Here is a 15467-nt window from a genome sequence, read left to right on the forward strand (position 1 = left end):
TGCCATGCTAGGTTAAATTTATGAGATGGAACAAAGCAAAGTTGACACATGCCTCCAGGGAAGCATTCAGTTTAGAAAGCAAATGCTGGCTTAGCATCTTTGAAGTTGCTTGAGATATCTCTTCCTTCTTTGTGGAATGTTAAATTGATTTAGACACAGGAAAAGACCCTAAACCAGTCAGGAGCCATGAAAGCATGTGTGCAAACTGGAATAGCAAGCTCAGGCAATGTGGCAGTGACAAATATTCATGAAAGGGTTCAGAGAGAGCATAAATTCATTCTCATTTCAGAAACAAAGAGCCAAGCTCTGAGAACTGAGCTGTTGCTTCAATTCATTTCCTTTTTTGTTATTCTTACCCTAAAAGTCCACAGTGGCAGGGCATTTGGAGTTCATGCAACTTTAGGTGCAGCTCATAGGTGCCCATTTATACATAAAATATACAGATACAAGCAGGTATGAATAGATGTTTGAATTATACTCAGATGTAAAACACAACACAAAGTGTAATTTGTGACCATTTCTTTCCCTAGAGCACTCATCAGTCCAAATGTGCTTCAAGTTGCTTAGCTCTAGGGTGGGTCATTACCAGTGAGATGGCACCAAAAGGACAGAATTTAGCTGACAGCAGTAAATAAATAAAGATTCTGCAAGGCTTTAGGGTCCAGTTTGTGACAGAAGTGAAAAGATCAGGCAGTGATTTTACTGTGTCCCGTTATTTTGTATGTCAAGTTCAAACTTGTCTTCAGTAGTGCCCATTTTGTGTCAGCTGCTGCCTGCATTTCCAAGCATTCATCTCTCCTGAGCATCTCCCCACCACTCATGGCATTCCCCTTCCCAGTGCATCCTCTCCTGGATGTTTGCACTTAGAGCAGCTCTGCCTCCTGAGCTCTTTGCTGCCCCTGATATCCTGGTGGAGTCATTGTCATCATTTCACCACCAAAACTGGAGAGAAAGCAAGGACACAATGCAGAGGAGCCACGTGGTTCCCCCTTCTGTCAGTCCTTTGCTTGTTCTTCCTTTTCTGGGAATTGATTTGAGCCAAGGATTTGGGAAAATACTCCCAGGAAAGCAGATTTTCAAAGGGTAATTCAACCTAAGGAGTTTTATATCTAATTTGTAGAGTTTTTCTCATCTACTTAGCAGCTTGGGTTTTTATGCTGGTTTTTTTTTTTTTTTTTATCTTTCAGGTATCATACAGGCTTTTTGATGACATGGGGCTGTTTGAAACCTTTAAAATACCAGTGAGGGAATTTATGAACTACTTTCATGCCTTGGAGTGTGGATACCGAGAGATACCTTGTAAGTAAAAATTCCTGGCTTGTAATGATGCTTGCCACAAGTTTTGGGGATTTTGTATTGAAGCCTTTCTTCTTGCATTATAAAGCTACTTTTTTTTTTTCTTCCAGTACATCATGACCAAGTGGATGGCTAGGCAGAGGCTGGTGCTGAACCACAGCCTGTCATCTTTTTCTCTTTGTATTTCATCTTTTACATTGTTTCATAATTCATGGCAAAATCTGCCAGAAATCATATAAAGTTGTTATTAGAAAAGACTGTTTCCTGACAATGCAAGTGTACCCCAGTGCTCCAGTTGGAGGTTCTTGAAATATTTAACCCCCTGAAGGCAACGTGGACTTTTACACAGCAGCAGTGCTATCTACCAAAGGAGATGAGCTTTATAAGCAGAAAAAATATACCCAAAACATGAGTGAGCCCTGTTCTGTTACTGCAGCTTAGCTGATGTTTTTCTGTGGGAAACATTTAATCCCTGAAAAACCTGTTTTCAGTCATCCCCAAAATATTTGCTAATTCCAATCAAATTTATCAAAGTGCTTCAGTTGCAAAAGACTGAAAAAAAAAAAATAGGAAAGACTGATCACCCCCTTTAGGTGGCAGATAAACCCTGCACTGGGGAACACAGAACACCCTGTTTTCTCTACACTCACAGAAAAATGTGGGGAAAATCATTATAAGTCATGTAGTCTCTCTGTTGAATATTAAATACCAATTGGAGCAGCTACAGTGGGAAAGATTTAAGGAAAGCTACCTCAAAATGCCTTCAGCCAGGTGGTTTGGTGTCTTTTCTGGGAACGAGAGACCCAGTTTTGATCCTTTCCTTGTGTTTGAGCTGGATCAGGGATCTAAAGCAGCATGTCACAGCCTGAGGAGGTTAGGGATGGAAGTCCCACAGCCTGTCCTGCTGAAGCCATTCCTTTCTGTCTAAAACATTTAACTATTCATAGAGTCTCTGGGATTTTTATGAACCTAACACTCTATTTTTTTCTTAACTGATTTTTTTTTTTTACTAAAGAATAATCTCTTTCTAATCCAAAATCAATTTATCTTCCTTTTTTTTTTTTCATTTCTGTGAAAAAGGTAAAAGCAGCTCTGGTGCTCGTGCTAATGTTGGTTTTGTCTCTGCCGGATTGCCTGCCCCACGGTACCCACTAGATGGTGCTGCTAGCCCTGTGTCAGAAATGCCCTGATGTTTCATAGCTGGGTGGTTTTCTCCCCATCACAGATCACAACCGAATCCATGCCACGGATGTTCTGCACGCCGTGTGGTACCTCACAACCCAGCCCATCCCGGGACTGCCCACTGTCATCAATGACCACGGCTCAGCCAGCGATTCAGGTAGGTTTAGATGTCAGCATCCTGCAGTTTCCCTCCTGACATTTGCTGTCAGAAAGGCAACAGCTGGGGATTGCATGCAGGATTTTTTTGGCAGTCTGTAAGAATGTGTTAAAGTTCAGTAGCACAGTGGGTGTTGAAGGAGTTCAGGTGTGTTTGTGTAACTTTGAAGGGAATGGAATTGTTTCTCCAAAACTTAATACTTCATATTTAATGATGTGTGAATGCAAGCCTTTGGGGTCACCTTTAATGACAGATCTTTGTTACCATTTGATTTTTGCAAAAGGTTTTTATTTTTGCAAAAGCTTTTTTCCTAGTAAAACTGCTGTATTAGTGCTTTTCAGTGCTGTACCAGAGGCAGCATAGACTTAAATCCTAAAAACCTTCATTGTTTTGCTATCTACAGTTTCTGGGGCATGCAGGCAGTGCTGTGCACTTGCCACGCTTGGCTCTCCTGAAGTGTTCTTTGCTTTTCCTCACTATCTCCAAATAAAAATACTTGTTACCATCTGGCAATTGCTTTACAAGAAGCTGTTCTTCTTGCATTTTTGTAATAATTTCTCCATGTTCAGTTGTGGTAACTAGAAGACCTGTCTGTGTTTTGTGGGAGTTCTCAGAGAGTTGCTGGAAAAGCAGGAGTTTGTTCCATTTCTGCTCTTTTTTTCTCTTGGTGTGGTGTTAAATGGTTTTATTCCTGAGAAAAATTTATTAGCAAGGGATTTCAGTGGCTTTGTAGGTAAGGTGGAATGAAAGGGGTTGAGTTCTGGGACTTTTTGATGTTTGTTATTTGAAAGACATTTTTCAGCTGCATGCACAATCCGTTTGAGGTCATTCAGATTAAATTAGCAAAGCATCTCAGTATCTGTCTCTGACAGGTATGCTCAAGATGCTTCAAAAAGAGGGTGATAAGAGGATTATCAGCAAAGATCCAAAGTCTAGACATTTGTATTGGAAAACATGCCCTGTAATTTAATTATTAAATTCTAGTCCATTGCTTTAAGGACTGTCAGTGTCTCATGGACTTGTCTACATGATGAAAGAAATTAGAGAAAGGAGTGGGAAGATTAAGTTTCCTCACAAAGCTCTAGCATGGCTGTGAATCCATGTCTTACTGCTTTTAACTTATATGGTTGCAGGGTAGGTTTTGATGGAGGGCTGGAAGATCCCCAGGTGGGATCAGAATTTGTTCCTTTCCAATTGTTTGCCTTACTGTACTGGATCATGGGCACAGAAAGCACTGAGGTCAGGCTGCATTTATCCTTACTGGAAATTTGCTTCTCTTACAGTAGGTCACTGAAAGAGCGGCCCTGGATTTTTTACTGTTTCCATTTCTTTATTTCTGCTCAGATTCCGACAGTGGCATCACTCACGGCCACATGGGATACGTGTTTTCAAAGACATACACACCTACAGATGACAGCTACGGATGCCTGGCTGGCAACATCCCTGCCCTGGAGCTGATGGCTCTTTATGTGGCTGCAGCCATGCATGACTATGATCACCCAGGAAGGACCAATGCCTTCCTGGTAGCAACGAGTGCTCCTCAGGTAAATAACCCTCAGGCAGTGTTGCTGTACACTTTGGAAGGTCTCGATGGCAGCTTTTCCTTGCTAGTGGTGCCTGTGGCTTCCATTAGCCACAAGTCTGCCAAATATTTTGAAACAGCTTGTCAAAGTGACAGAAATAATCACTTCACTTGGGGATTGCTGATAAGAGTCTTCTTACACACCCTCAGGTAGCAGAGCTGTTGAGAAAGGTACTGATAAACTGTGTCAGTGAAGAAGGTAAAGCTCTGCTGACTGATAAAGAACCTGCAACTGTGGAAGAATGGAAGAATTATGCTACCAAGTAATGCTCAGAAAGATTAAATAAAACATGCCAGTTGTGTAGCTGACTCTGCTTTGCAAGTTAATTGTGCATTATCATAACACATTTTCTGTTGCTTCTACAGAATACGAGCAGTGTCAGTCTTTTTATTAAAATATTTGGAGGCAAGGAGTGGAAAATAATCTCAGTGTTATAAATGTAGAATTGAGGCTTGCCTAAGGTTACATAAAAGTTATTGCCAGTCCTGAGAGTTGAATTCAACAATTCTGAGTCACTCTATTTTGGCTTAATTATGAGATCATCTTTCTTTGCTTTACATAGCTGACCTGCCTGGCTTCAGCACACTGTGCTGAAAAATGCTTCTGTTGATGAGGAAATTTAAAAAAAGATATCTTAATGGTGGAAGGTCAGGTAGAGGTGCAGAAATTGTGGATTTACTCCCCAGTTTGCAACCAAACTTCCTCTGTCACCAAGAGCAAGTCACCTGAACTCACTCTGGTGTCACTTTGTGTCTATGAATTGATAGAGATGCTTCTCATCTTTACAATGCATTTCTGTGATCAAGAGCTTTGATACTTTGGCCAGGTAAATAGAGTGGGAGAAGACATGTGCTATCTTTAAATGTACTTGTAAGTAAGAAATAAATGCTGTATCTCTGCTTGTAAAAATCAGAAAAGGAAGTTAGATGATTAGCCTTTTTGTATTTACTCTAGTTTGAAAATAAATTAATAGGAAAAAATAATTTTCTTGTTATTTTCTGAATGGAATTACCATCCCTGTGAGAGTTCAGCATCTTATTTTGATAAAGATTTGATGAATTTTGGATTTCAGCACTGAGATATATGTCAGGCTGAGTATACGTTTTTGGGTTGCAAACTGGAATTTCACCTGTTCCTGTGTTTGGAATCAATCCTACGTGGACACAACTGCCTGGTGCAATTACCAAAGAGCAGTAATTTGTTAAGTGAGGCTCATTCTGACAATCAGGGAAGCACACACCCATGTTATGTTAGCCAGCAACCTGTGGCCTGAAAAGGATGATCCATTGCTGTGATTTTGCTGAGATGGTTTTGTGTAGATGATTTTGCTGAGATGATTTTGCTAGGATGGTTTGGCCAAGATGGTTTTGCTGAGAGGGTTTTGCTGAGATGCTTTTGCCAAGATGATTTTACTAAGATGTTTTTGCCAAGGTGATTTTGCCAAGGTGGTTTTACCAAGATGGTTTTGCGAGGGTGATTTTGCTAAGATGATTTTGCTGAGATGGTTTTGCTAAGATGTTACTGTGAACATCATTTTGCCGAGAGGGTTTTGCCGAGATGGTTTTGCAGAGATAATTTTACTAAGATGGTTTTGCTAAGATGGTTTTGTGTAGATGATTTTGCTAAGATGTTACTGTGAACATAATTTTGCTGAGAGGGTTTTGCCGAGGTGATTTTGCCAAGATGATTTTGTTAGGATGGTTTGGCCAAGATGGTTTTCCTGAGATGGTTTTGCCAAGATGATTTTGCCAAGAAGGTTTTGCTGACATGATTTTGCTAGGATTGTTCTGCTAACAATGGATGGTTGGCCAAGATGGTTTTACTGAGATGGTTTTGAAAAGATGATTTTACTAAGATGACTTTGCTAAGATGGTTTTGCTAGGATGATTTTGCTAGGATGATTTTGCCAAGATGATTTTGCTAAGAAAGTTTTGCTGAGATGGTTTCGCTAATATAGTTTTGCTGAGATGATTTTGCTAGGATGGTTCTGCTGAGATGGTTTTGCATAGATGATTTTGTGAAGATGGCTCTGCTGAGACAATTTTGCTAAGATGACTTTGCTAAGATGGTTTTGCCAAGATGATGGTTTTGCTAAGATGATTTTGCCATGATAATTTTGCCAAGAAGTTCCTCAGCTGCCCCTGCCCGCGTTGCTTCCACAGGCGGTGCTGTACAACGACCGCTCCGTGCTGGAGAACCACCACGCTGCTGCTGCCTGGAACCTCTTCATGTCCCGGCCAGAGTACAACTTCCTGGTCAACCTGGACCACGTGGAGTTCAAGCATTTCCGCTTCCTCGTCATCGAGGCCATTCTGGCTACTGACCTGAAGAAGCACTTCGATTTCGTTGCCAAGTTCAATGCCAAGGTGAGATCAGTTTGGGTTTCTGGGGACAGTCAGAAAAGACTGTGGGCCTTGGGAGTACCCAGCAAAAAGGGTTTCGGTTTCCTCTGAATGTCCTTTTGGACTCTGTTAAAATGTTGAATAATAATCCGGCCTTTCTGTTGGGTTTTACTCATTTAAAGTTAGTGACACAGCTTCTCTTCTTATATATATTTACTTTTTTTTTTTTTCAGAAAGTGGTTTAAGGCTAAAAATATCACCACCTATTTTTACATTCTACTTTTCAACATTGCTTTCTTGTTCACTGGCACTTCAGACCTATTAGCAAAGTGCTCAGGGGGGAAAAAATCAAAGGTGTTATTAGCAAGTTTCCATAATGGCCACTTTAAGTGAATTTTTACTGATTTAGTCGTTCTGTTGTATTATCAAAGCAGAAATCAGAATGGTTTTGACATTCTAATTTCAAATGCAGTGAAAACATGGTCTTCCTTTCCTTTCTCTTTCCAGAGGAAGGTCACTAAAAGATCTCTCCTGCATGCTCCATTCAGTGAGCCATAAAACCACAACCCTGAGAAACCATTCTTAAAAACTGTTTACAGTTTCAACCTAACTCATTGGAAGTTATCTCCTATAAAGATACTTCAATAAACTCCATCACCCATCAAAGCTGTTGGCATGTTAACTAGATACCTGCCCTTGGAGCTGGTAGTGCTTTCTTGTTCCTAGTGAGAAACCCCCAAAAATGGTGTGTTTTGTATCTGGAACCTCCTGGCTGTTTTGGTGGCATGGATAAAATCTTTCCCGTGGCATTACTTAGCATGGATCTGTATGCTGACACTTTGAAGCCTCCACATGTATGACTGGGGTTTTTTTTCCATTCCCCTGTAACATCTCCCTTTGTCAGGCTTTAAGAAGCTGTGGAGAAAGGTCCTAGATGTGGTGCAGAGTAGAAAGAGATCTGTAGATGCATAAAAGTCTGAACTCCTTCTGCACCCCTGCCAGTCATGTCCCCTCCAACCTTAACCTTTCTGCTTTTATTTTAGAGCAGCTGACAGTATGTATCACTGTTTCTTGTGAGAGGTATGGGAAAATAGAGAAAAGGAAAAAGGGAAGAAATCATTTCAGCCATGCTTAGATCAAGCAGGGAAATAAGCTCATTACACACATCTTCACGCTGCAATCAAACCATCATGATACTTTATAGTAATGTGTATTTATACACCAGTAGCTATCAACTTCTTGAAAAATGTCATGGAAAGATTGCATTTGTTTGTTTTCCTAGTAAATGCTTTCAAACAGATGCATAATGTGCACTTCTAATATATAATACTATATTATATATATTATATGCTATATATTATATATTATATTATCATATAGTATACTTATAATAATATAATATATAATGCAATATTACATCGTCTATATAATGTTCTATAATATAATATTGTGTTATATAACATTAATATTATATAATAGCTATATAGTATAGAATATCTAATTATATATTATATATGATATATACTATTGTTATAATATATAGTGTGATTATATTATATGATATGTAATATTATATATAATGTTATATATAATGTTGTATATATATATACAATATCTAATAATAATATTGACTTCTCATTATTCATCTCAATGTTCCTTGCTTTTCACTTATTTTTCCCTTTCCATCTTGTTTTCCATCTTAATTCCAGCCTGGGGTTAGCCCACCTACTTTTGCTAGTGATGTTGTTGAACAGCTAAATGTACTGTGCAACAGCCCAGGGCAGATCTTCCTCTGCTGCCTGGCATTGCCATCCTGGTTTCCTTTTCCCCCTCTGCAGGTGAACGACGACGTTGGCATTGACTGGACCAACGAGAACGACCGCTTGCTGGTTTGTCAGATGTGCATCAAGCTGGCTGACATCAACGGGCCTGCCAAATGCAAGGACTTGCACCTGCAGTGGACAGAGGGCATCGTCAATGAGTTTTATGAACAGGTAAAGGCATCCCAGAGCTGCCTGACTGGTGTTCTGGAGCATGTCAGTGCTGCTGGCCAGTGAAAAATCACAGAGTAGGGGTGAAGAGGTTGGCTAGAGTCACATTAATCCAATTTTTTTGCTGGACTAGTGAAAGTCCATTTGTCAGGCTGAAGTTTCTGATGTGTCCTCTGAGACCTCTGGTGATGGTGTTTCTACAGGCTGAGCTGTTCAAGGCTGGCACTGTGGACAAGCACTGGCATGGTGAACAAGTGTTCCTTTCCTCTTTGGTTTTCCTGTTGTCAGTCATCATGGCTGTCATTTCCCTCTTTTTTAGTGCAAACCGTGTTTTCTTCCAGAGATGGATTTAGAAAGCCCTGGGAATACAGCCAGGCACTGCTCCTCTCCTCCTAGGTGTAAGGGAGCCCTTCATTGAACCGAATTTTCTCATTTTAACCTCTTTAGCCCTGCTGAGTGCAAGGGTCAGGGCTGTTCCCACACTGCTGCTCTATTTCCTGAGTGGGAACATTTTGAATGTTCTGGTCAGGTTAAACTCCACATCCTCTCTTTTCCAGATGAAGCAAACAGGCTAAATCACTGAACAAGACAACCCACAGACTTCTCAGGGAGGCTGTGCAGAAACTTGGAGTCACAGACTAAGCCCTTTTAAAGCTTTTTCAACTTCCCTTAAATTTACTGCACTTAACATTTTGGAAAAATAAATTCAACCAGGATTTGCTGCTGCCTTCTGGAGAATATAAAGAGACAGGGAAAGGGACATAATTCAGACATTGACCTGAAGCTTCTTCATTTCTTTCAAATCTCCCAATAAAACCAAAGTACAATGAACCTTACCTATAGTATGAGTATAGCTAGTTCTAGTTTTGTTTTCACTTTTTTTCTTAAACAAAGAAATTGTGTCCCAAAACAACCTTCATGCCTCAAATTTTCTTTCAGGCAATGCTTTTATTCTTCATGACAACTGTCCCAACAAACTGTGCTTCACAATTCTGGTGATGATCATAGCTTGTGTGGGTGACCAGTGCATGCAGACAGAAGCAGTCAGTCAGATGTAGATTATGACTTTCCTTTTTTCCAGTAACAGTTATATCAGAGGGAAATGCCCCAATATAGTAACATCAGCAAGGCCTTGGAGAGTCAGTCAAGGATACAGATATGGGAAGATGTTGTGTTACCTGTTCCACAGTCTGAGCCTGTGTTGTTTTCCATCATTCAGAAATGGGATCCAAAACAGAGAACATTTTCTTCCTTGGATTTGTTTTTGGCATTAAGGGGGATAAGCTAGATTCTCAGTTTCTTTTATCTCTATTAAAAGCTGTTTTCCTTTAATGTTATAGGCTATAAGAGGGGTATCAAAACCATTAACCATTAACCATGTTTTTGAGCATTAGATTATTTCTGCGACTGGAAAAGTCTTCACATTCTCATTTCTAAAAAGGAGAATTTTATGGGAAGTTTGAATTTCCCTGAAAGTATTACCAAAAAGCACACATATGTGAATTCAACCTATGCTGTGAAAATAATGAAATATCTTTGTTACAATAAACACCAATTCCTTTCAAGAATTTCACTCCCATATAATTTAAAATTGCCTATTAAAAATGGGTTGTATAAAAATATTCAAAATCCTCTGTCATATTGTTGCAGGATGTTCCCTTCTCTTTACATGTCCAGCATAATATTTGAAGACAGGACAGACATATTAGAATTTAAAAAAACACACTGCAAGATGTTTCACATAATAAATGATGTTTTAACAGAACAATAAAAAAGAGTTTGTAAACATTTCAACAGACAGCATTTCTACCAGTTCACAACTAGGAATTCTTTACAGAATATGATTCTGTAAAGAAGGGCAAGCTGTCACCTCTTCTTAATTTCTTGCTATTTCAAGAATGGATGGCATGTTTCAGTGTTTTGTCAACACAAAAATTTTGTTTTTAGTGATTGCAATAACACTTCTGGGTTGGTTATTACTAAATTAGCAAACAAAACACAAGGAATTGAGATATTTGCTGTATATACTCCAAAATTTAGCTCTCATTTTTTTGCCTTCACCATATACAGATACAGAGAGGACATTGGTCAGCTGTGAAGACCATTACTTTTGAAAAATTTACATTACAAGGAGATAAATATAAGCAAACATAATGGAAACTGAAAATGCATCTCCAAATTCTAACATATATCCCATAATATAGAACTCTGTATTGTGTTACAGCAATCAGTTACATATCAGGCTTGATTAGGGAGGTTAGATATTTTTGGGGAGGAGATGGCATCTGGTCTTGTCATGTCTGCTCAGCTGAAAGCTCACTGATATCACCAGAAGCTTTGCTGTGACAGGGAATTGAGTATATCAGATTTGGCTCTGCAATGACGTTTTGCTTTATTTTACAGCATAAAGATGAGAAGAGAGAGAAAAAAAACTTCTCTTATGCCTCCCTCTCTCCCCCAAAAAAGCTTTGTGGGAAAGATTTACTGGTTTTGAGCAAATAAATGTCATACATTGCTTTAACTGGGATCATTCTAATAGTCACAGGAAACAAATATTTATAACCCAAAGCCAAAAGGACCTATCCAGGTTAGTTTTAATAAGGATGAAATCAATAAGAAAACTTAAAATAAAAAAAAAAATTTAATACGAGAAATTTAAAAAATCAAATAAGAAAAATTTAAAAATCAATAAGAAAAAAAGAGAATAGTCTGGTGAGATAGCCCTGTCTTGTAGAAGTTGTCTTATTCCCTGTAAACAAGGTTGTTGTGAACTAACAATCACACAGAATGGATTTTTTTAAAAATAATGCGAAGACAGAAATAAAATAACAATTTTCAAGTTTTCACACAGTGTAAAGTTCAGGGCTAGGGCATCCTTCTGCAGAGTCATTGTTAAATTCATCCTTGTTGAATTCTCATTATTGGTGGTGCTTTGGTGTCAAGAAAAGAGCTGCAACTGTGCCCATTTGACACGATGGCACTGTCACCGTGGAAGTGCCAGGCTGGCATTGAGATGCTGTCCTTACAGCATTTTTAATTGGCTGGATATGCTTTCCCCCTTGTTGTGGCGTGGTTTTGTTCCGTTTAGCTCAGAAATGAGGGCTGTTTCCATCTGCAGGGCGATGAAGAGGCCAGCCTGGGGCTGCCCATCAGCCCGTTCATGGACCGCTCGGCTCCGCAGCTGGCACACCTCCAGGAGTCCTTCATCACCCACATCGTGGGACCACTCTGCAACTCCTACGACTCGGCAGGGCTGATGCCAGGAAAATGGATAGAAGAGAGTGATGAGTCAGGAGACACTGATGAGCAGGAGGAGGAGGAAACAGCAGACATGGAAACTTGTGAAAACGCCGAATCCAGTAAGTTGGTGACCCTTCCCTTTTCCAACAAAAGTAGTTCCATGGAGTGACCAAAACACTAAGCAAAGGCTGTGGGCTGGCCAGGTTCAGCATGGGCCTCCTCAAGAGTGACAGAGTGTCGCTCTGGAGTCAAGGACTTGGTGTCCTTGGCTGTCCTTGGAGGAGCTGTAGCCACTTACATTGTGAATGGAGACGCTCCATAGTTTCAGCACCAGTGTGGTTCATATCCACTGTGGTGTTTTTGGGGTCCCCAGGATGAAGGAGGAATAATTGAATCTGACTCTGTGTTCTTAAAAGGCTAATTTATTATATTATGATATTATATAATATTAAAGAATGCTATACTAAACTATACTAAAGAATAGAGAAAGGATATACAGACAGAAGGCTACAAAGAATGATAATGAAAACTCAGACTCTCTTCCAGAGTCCTGACACAGCTGGACAGGATTGGTCATTGAGTAAAAACAATTCACATGAAACCAATCAAACAATGTCCAGTTGGTAAACAATCTCCAGACCACATCCCACAGCAGCAAAAACAGGAGAAGCAATCACATAATTATTGTTTTCATTTTCCTCTGAGGCTTCTCAGCTTCCCAGGAAAAGAATTCCTGGCAAAGGGATATGACAGTGACAATCCACCACTTATCTCCACCGTAGCTGGGGTTTCTGGTGGTGGATCATCTGTGCATGAGGGCTTTCTAGACTCTCTCAGGACTGGTGTTGATAGACTGCAAGAATTTCAGTTGAAAAAAGGGATGTTTGGGAGAAGATTTTTGAAGGAAAACACTCATCATTTCCATGAGTTAACATGACAAACAGGAACAATAGAATGAGGATCTGAAATGCTGATGGAGTAAAGGAGTTTTTGACAATTATGGAATCATTTTAATGCACATCTCTTCAAGGTAACATGGAGAGGAGTGAGAAGAGAATGGGCACTGAGCATTGCTGTGTTGTGTGCTGGGAGCTGCATCTCTTGGCTAACCAGTAACTAAAGCTCGTGTTCTCCTGCCTCTCCTCTAGGAAGGCAACACTGCCAGTATTTGCTGTACTGAGATGAAAGTTTTTTACCTTGAAAGGAGATTTCAGGCACTTGTGAGAAGTGATTTTTAAGAGAAAATACTGCAGCTGTAGACCTCTTCCTTTTATCAGTTCCATCCTGCGTTACCTTTTTCTTTCTTTCATGTTCTTTCTCCCTCTGAATTTTCCTCTGCTGTTCCTTTATTTCCCTCCTGAGTCATCTTTCTCTCTCTCCCCTGTATCCAGTTTTAGAAAACAGCAGCCTAAAGTGCACTCATGAAATACCAATACTTTTTCCCTCAACAACCTCCCTTTTTCTGTTCTTTCCCACCCATATTCTTTCATGCCCATCCTGGGTATCATCCCCGTTTTCTGTTGGGAAAGCTGAGAAAGATTTGATGAGTGCAGAAATTCACATATGGATGTGGAACTAAAATCTGTGTCTCCTGATGTGCAGAATTAACCTTTTATCTCTAGTAGGATCCAGAGGTAAACAGTTTGGATTTAAGGAATCATTGCTATTTTTCACACACACACCCTTGCACATATTTTAAATTTAGCACTTTCACATGCACAAAAAAAAATCCTGTAGAGAACAGTAAACATCAAGTAATGTAACACCCATGGGTTAATTTATCACGTTATGATCTGTTAGTTCTGTAACAGGCAGACCCACATATTTGTGGCAGATTGGACTTTCTGGATGTGCCTGCTAGGAGGAAATGTAATTAACACAGACCCCAAAGCCTGAAACTGATACTGCTGTATTAAAAAAAAAAAAATATGAAGGATGTTCTCATATATCCATGGTGTCTCTAACCTTTCTCTGAAATCCTTGGTTTCCTTTCATTTAATATCTCTATTTACTTATCTTCCATATCACCATTAGTGGAGACAAATAATGCTGTTTTCAGGTTAAAAGCACTGATCATTATTAACCCTTTTCACATTGTAAATACACTGATCTTAGTGATCTTCTGTTTTCTTCTTTACCCTGTACCTTAATATTCAGCCTGGTGGTTTTAGACTATGGGTTTCAAAGCTTTAAAAATTAATGTATGAGAAGTTTTGAAATATTCCACAAGTTCTTTCTATTTCCTTTTTACCAAATGAGGGATGCTCCTCTTCTTGACCACTCTAATGCATGGCAAATTGTTGTCTCAGGTCCTGAATTCTCTGTGGCTGTGTGCACCTTACTCGGGATTCTGTGACATCTTTTGTGTCAACATAGGGGCCTCATAGTTCCTTAGAAGTGTGTCGCTGTATCAACCCAATTTTGGACTTTCTAAACTTTCTCAATGAAGCAATAAAAGTTTGAGATGTCAGATGCACAGACTTTGACTGGTGTATAGATGGTGATAAAGATCTTTTGATGAAAATGCCTTTTAGGCAGATAGAAATATAATTGTGGAAGAAAACACTTCATCTAGGTCCTGATAATTCACTGAAGAAGTTGAGATAAATTTAAGAATTATAACCTTAAAGTAGCTTTAAGTAGTTGGTTTTTTTTTCTATACAGGAGCATGTACTTGCCCTGAAGGTCTTATGCAAGTGTAAGAATTAAACAGACTCAGTCTTTAGTGATTCAGACAAATTTTAACACCACAGCAAGTGTCTGCAGAGAGCAACAAGATGTGGGGTCACCTGGGAAACCCAGGAGAGAATGTCCTGCTGTAGCATTGGCAGCAGAGGGGCTTCTTATTAGTGCTAAACCTGAGGGTTTCCTACAGGGAACCAAGGGCTTTCTAATGAAGGATTGAATTGGATTTGGTCTGTGCTCAGTGAAAAGCTCTTTGTTCCCAGTTCAAAAGCTTCAAGGGCTAAACATTTTGGATCCTGACACAGACATACTTCAGGCAACCTGCAAATACTAATCCACGCAAATTTATTTGGTACAAAACATTCCTCTACGTCACCTTCTTTAAAGAAAAATCAGCAGTTGTCTTTGGAGGGGTTGTTATTTCAGTTCTGTGATGGCCATTGTCACTGCTAATGACCAGGAACATTTTTCAAACTTTGTAGTGCTAAGGAGTTAAGAATCTGTGTTGGACAGACTGTATTGACTGGAAAAATCCACCCTTGAGACAGCAGAGTACTTGTAGTGTGTGTCAGGAGCCGTGAGAGCCACCAGGGACAAAAACACTTCATGGGCTGAGAGCAGGGGCCTGGTGCTTCAACAGCCAAGAGGAGCAAGCTCCCTGTGACAGGTTTTGGCTATAGAGTGCTTCTTTAGTGCTCAGGCTGCTGCCACAGCAATGTTGTCCTTTAAGGTTAAGGTCACCTCCACTGCGATGGGTGATTGTGAAAATGGAACACAGGAAAACAAAATCAGGTTTTTTTTTCCCTAGGACAATCAGCAGGGATCTGTTGGGGGTGAGGAGGGCACAGAATTGAATGTATGTTGATCAGAGTCTTTAGGAACTTGATGTAAAATGAGCAGAAACAGCTCAGCAATGTTTCTTATGCATAATCATTCAAAGACCAGATATCTCTGAGCAGCCGAGTCAGGCACAACATGCAGCCTTGGCATA

General features: G+C 39.8%; 1 protein-coding gene across 10 annotated transcripts in view; it reads left to right on the forward strand.

Moving 5' to 3' along the window:
* Positions 1–15467, forward strand: part of PDE3A (phosphodiesterase 3A) — a 227101-nt gene that overhangs the window by 203033 nt on the left and 8601 nt on the right. For all 10 annotated transcript variants that reach the window (XM_064421427.1, XM_064421429.1, XM_064421432.1 and 7 more), the window contains 6 exons: positions 1188–1299; positions 2522–2635; positions 3980–4179; positions 6381–6584; positions 8399–8554; positions 11670–11910. In XM_064421427.1, the coding sequence (XP_064277497.1) occupies positions 1188–1299; positions 2522–2635; positions 3980–4179; positions 6381–6584; positions 8399–8554; positions 11670–11910 (1027 nt within the window). The remainder of the gene's footprint in view (positions 1–1187; positions 1300–2521; positions 2636–3979; positions 4180–6380; positions 6585–8398; positions 8555–11669; positions 11911–15467) is intronic.

Source organism: Passer domesticus, chromosome 5, assembly GCF_036417665.1.
Source record: "Passer domesticus isolate bPasDom1 chromosome 5, bPasDom1.hap1, whole genome shotgun sequence".
In the NCBI taxonomy this organism is placed as follows: domain Eukaryota; kingdom Metazoa; phylum Chordata; class Aves; order Passeriformes; family Passeridae; genus Passer; species Passer domesticus.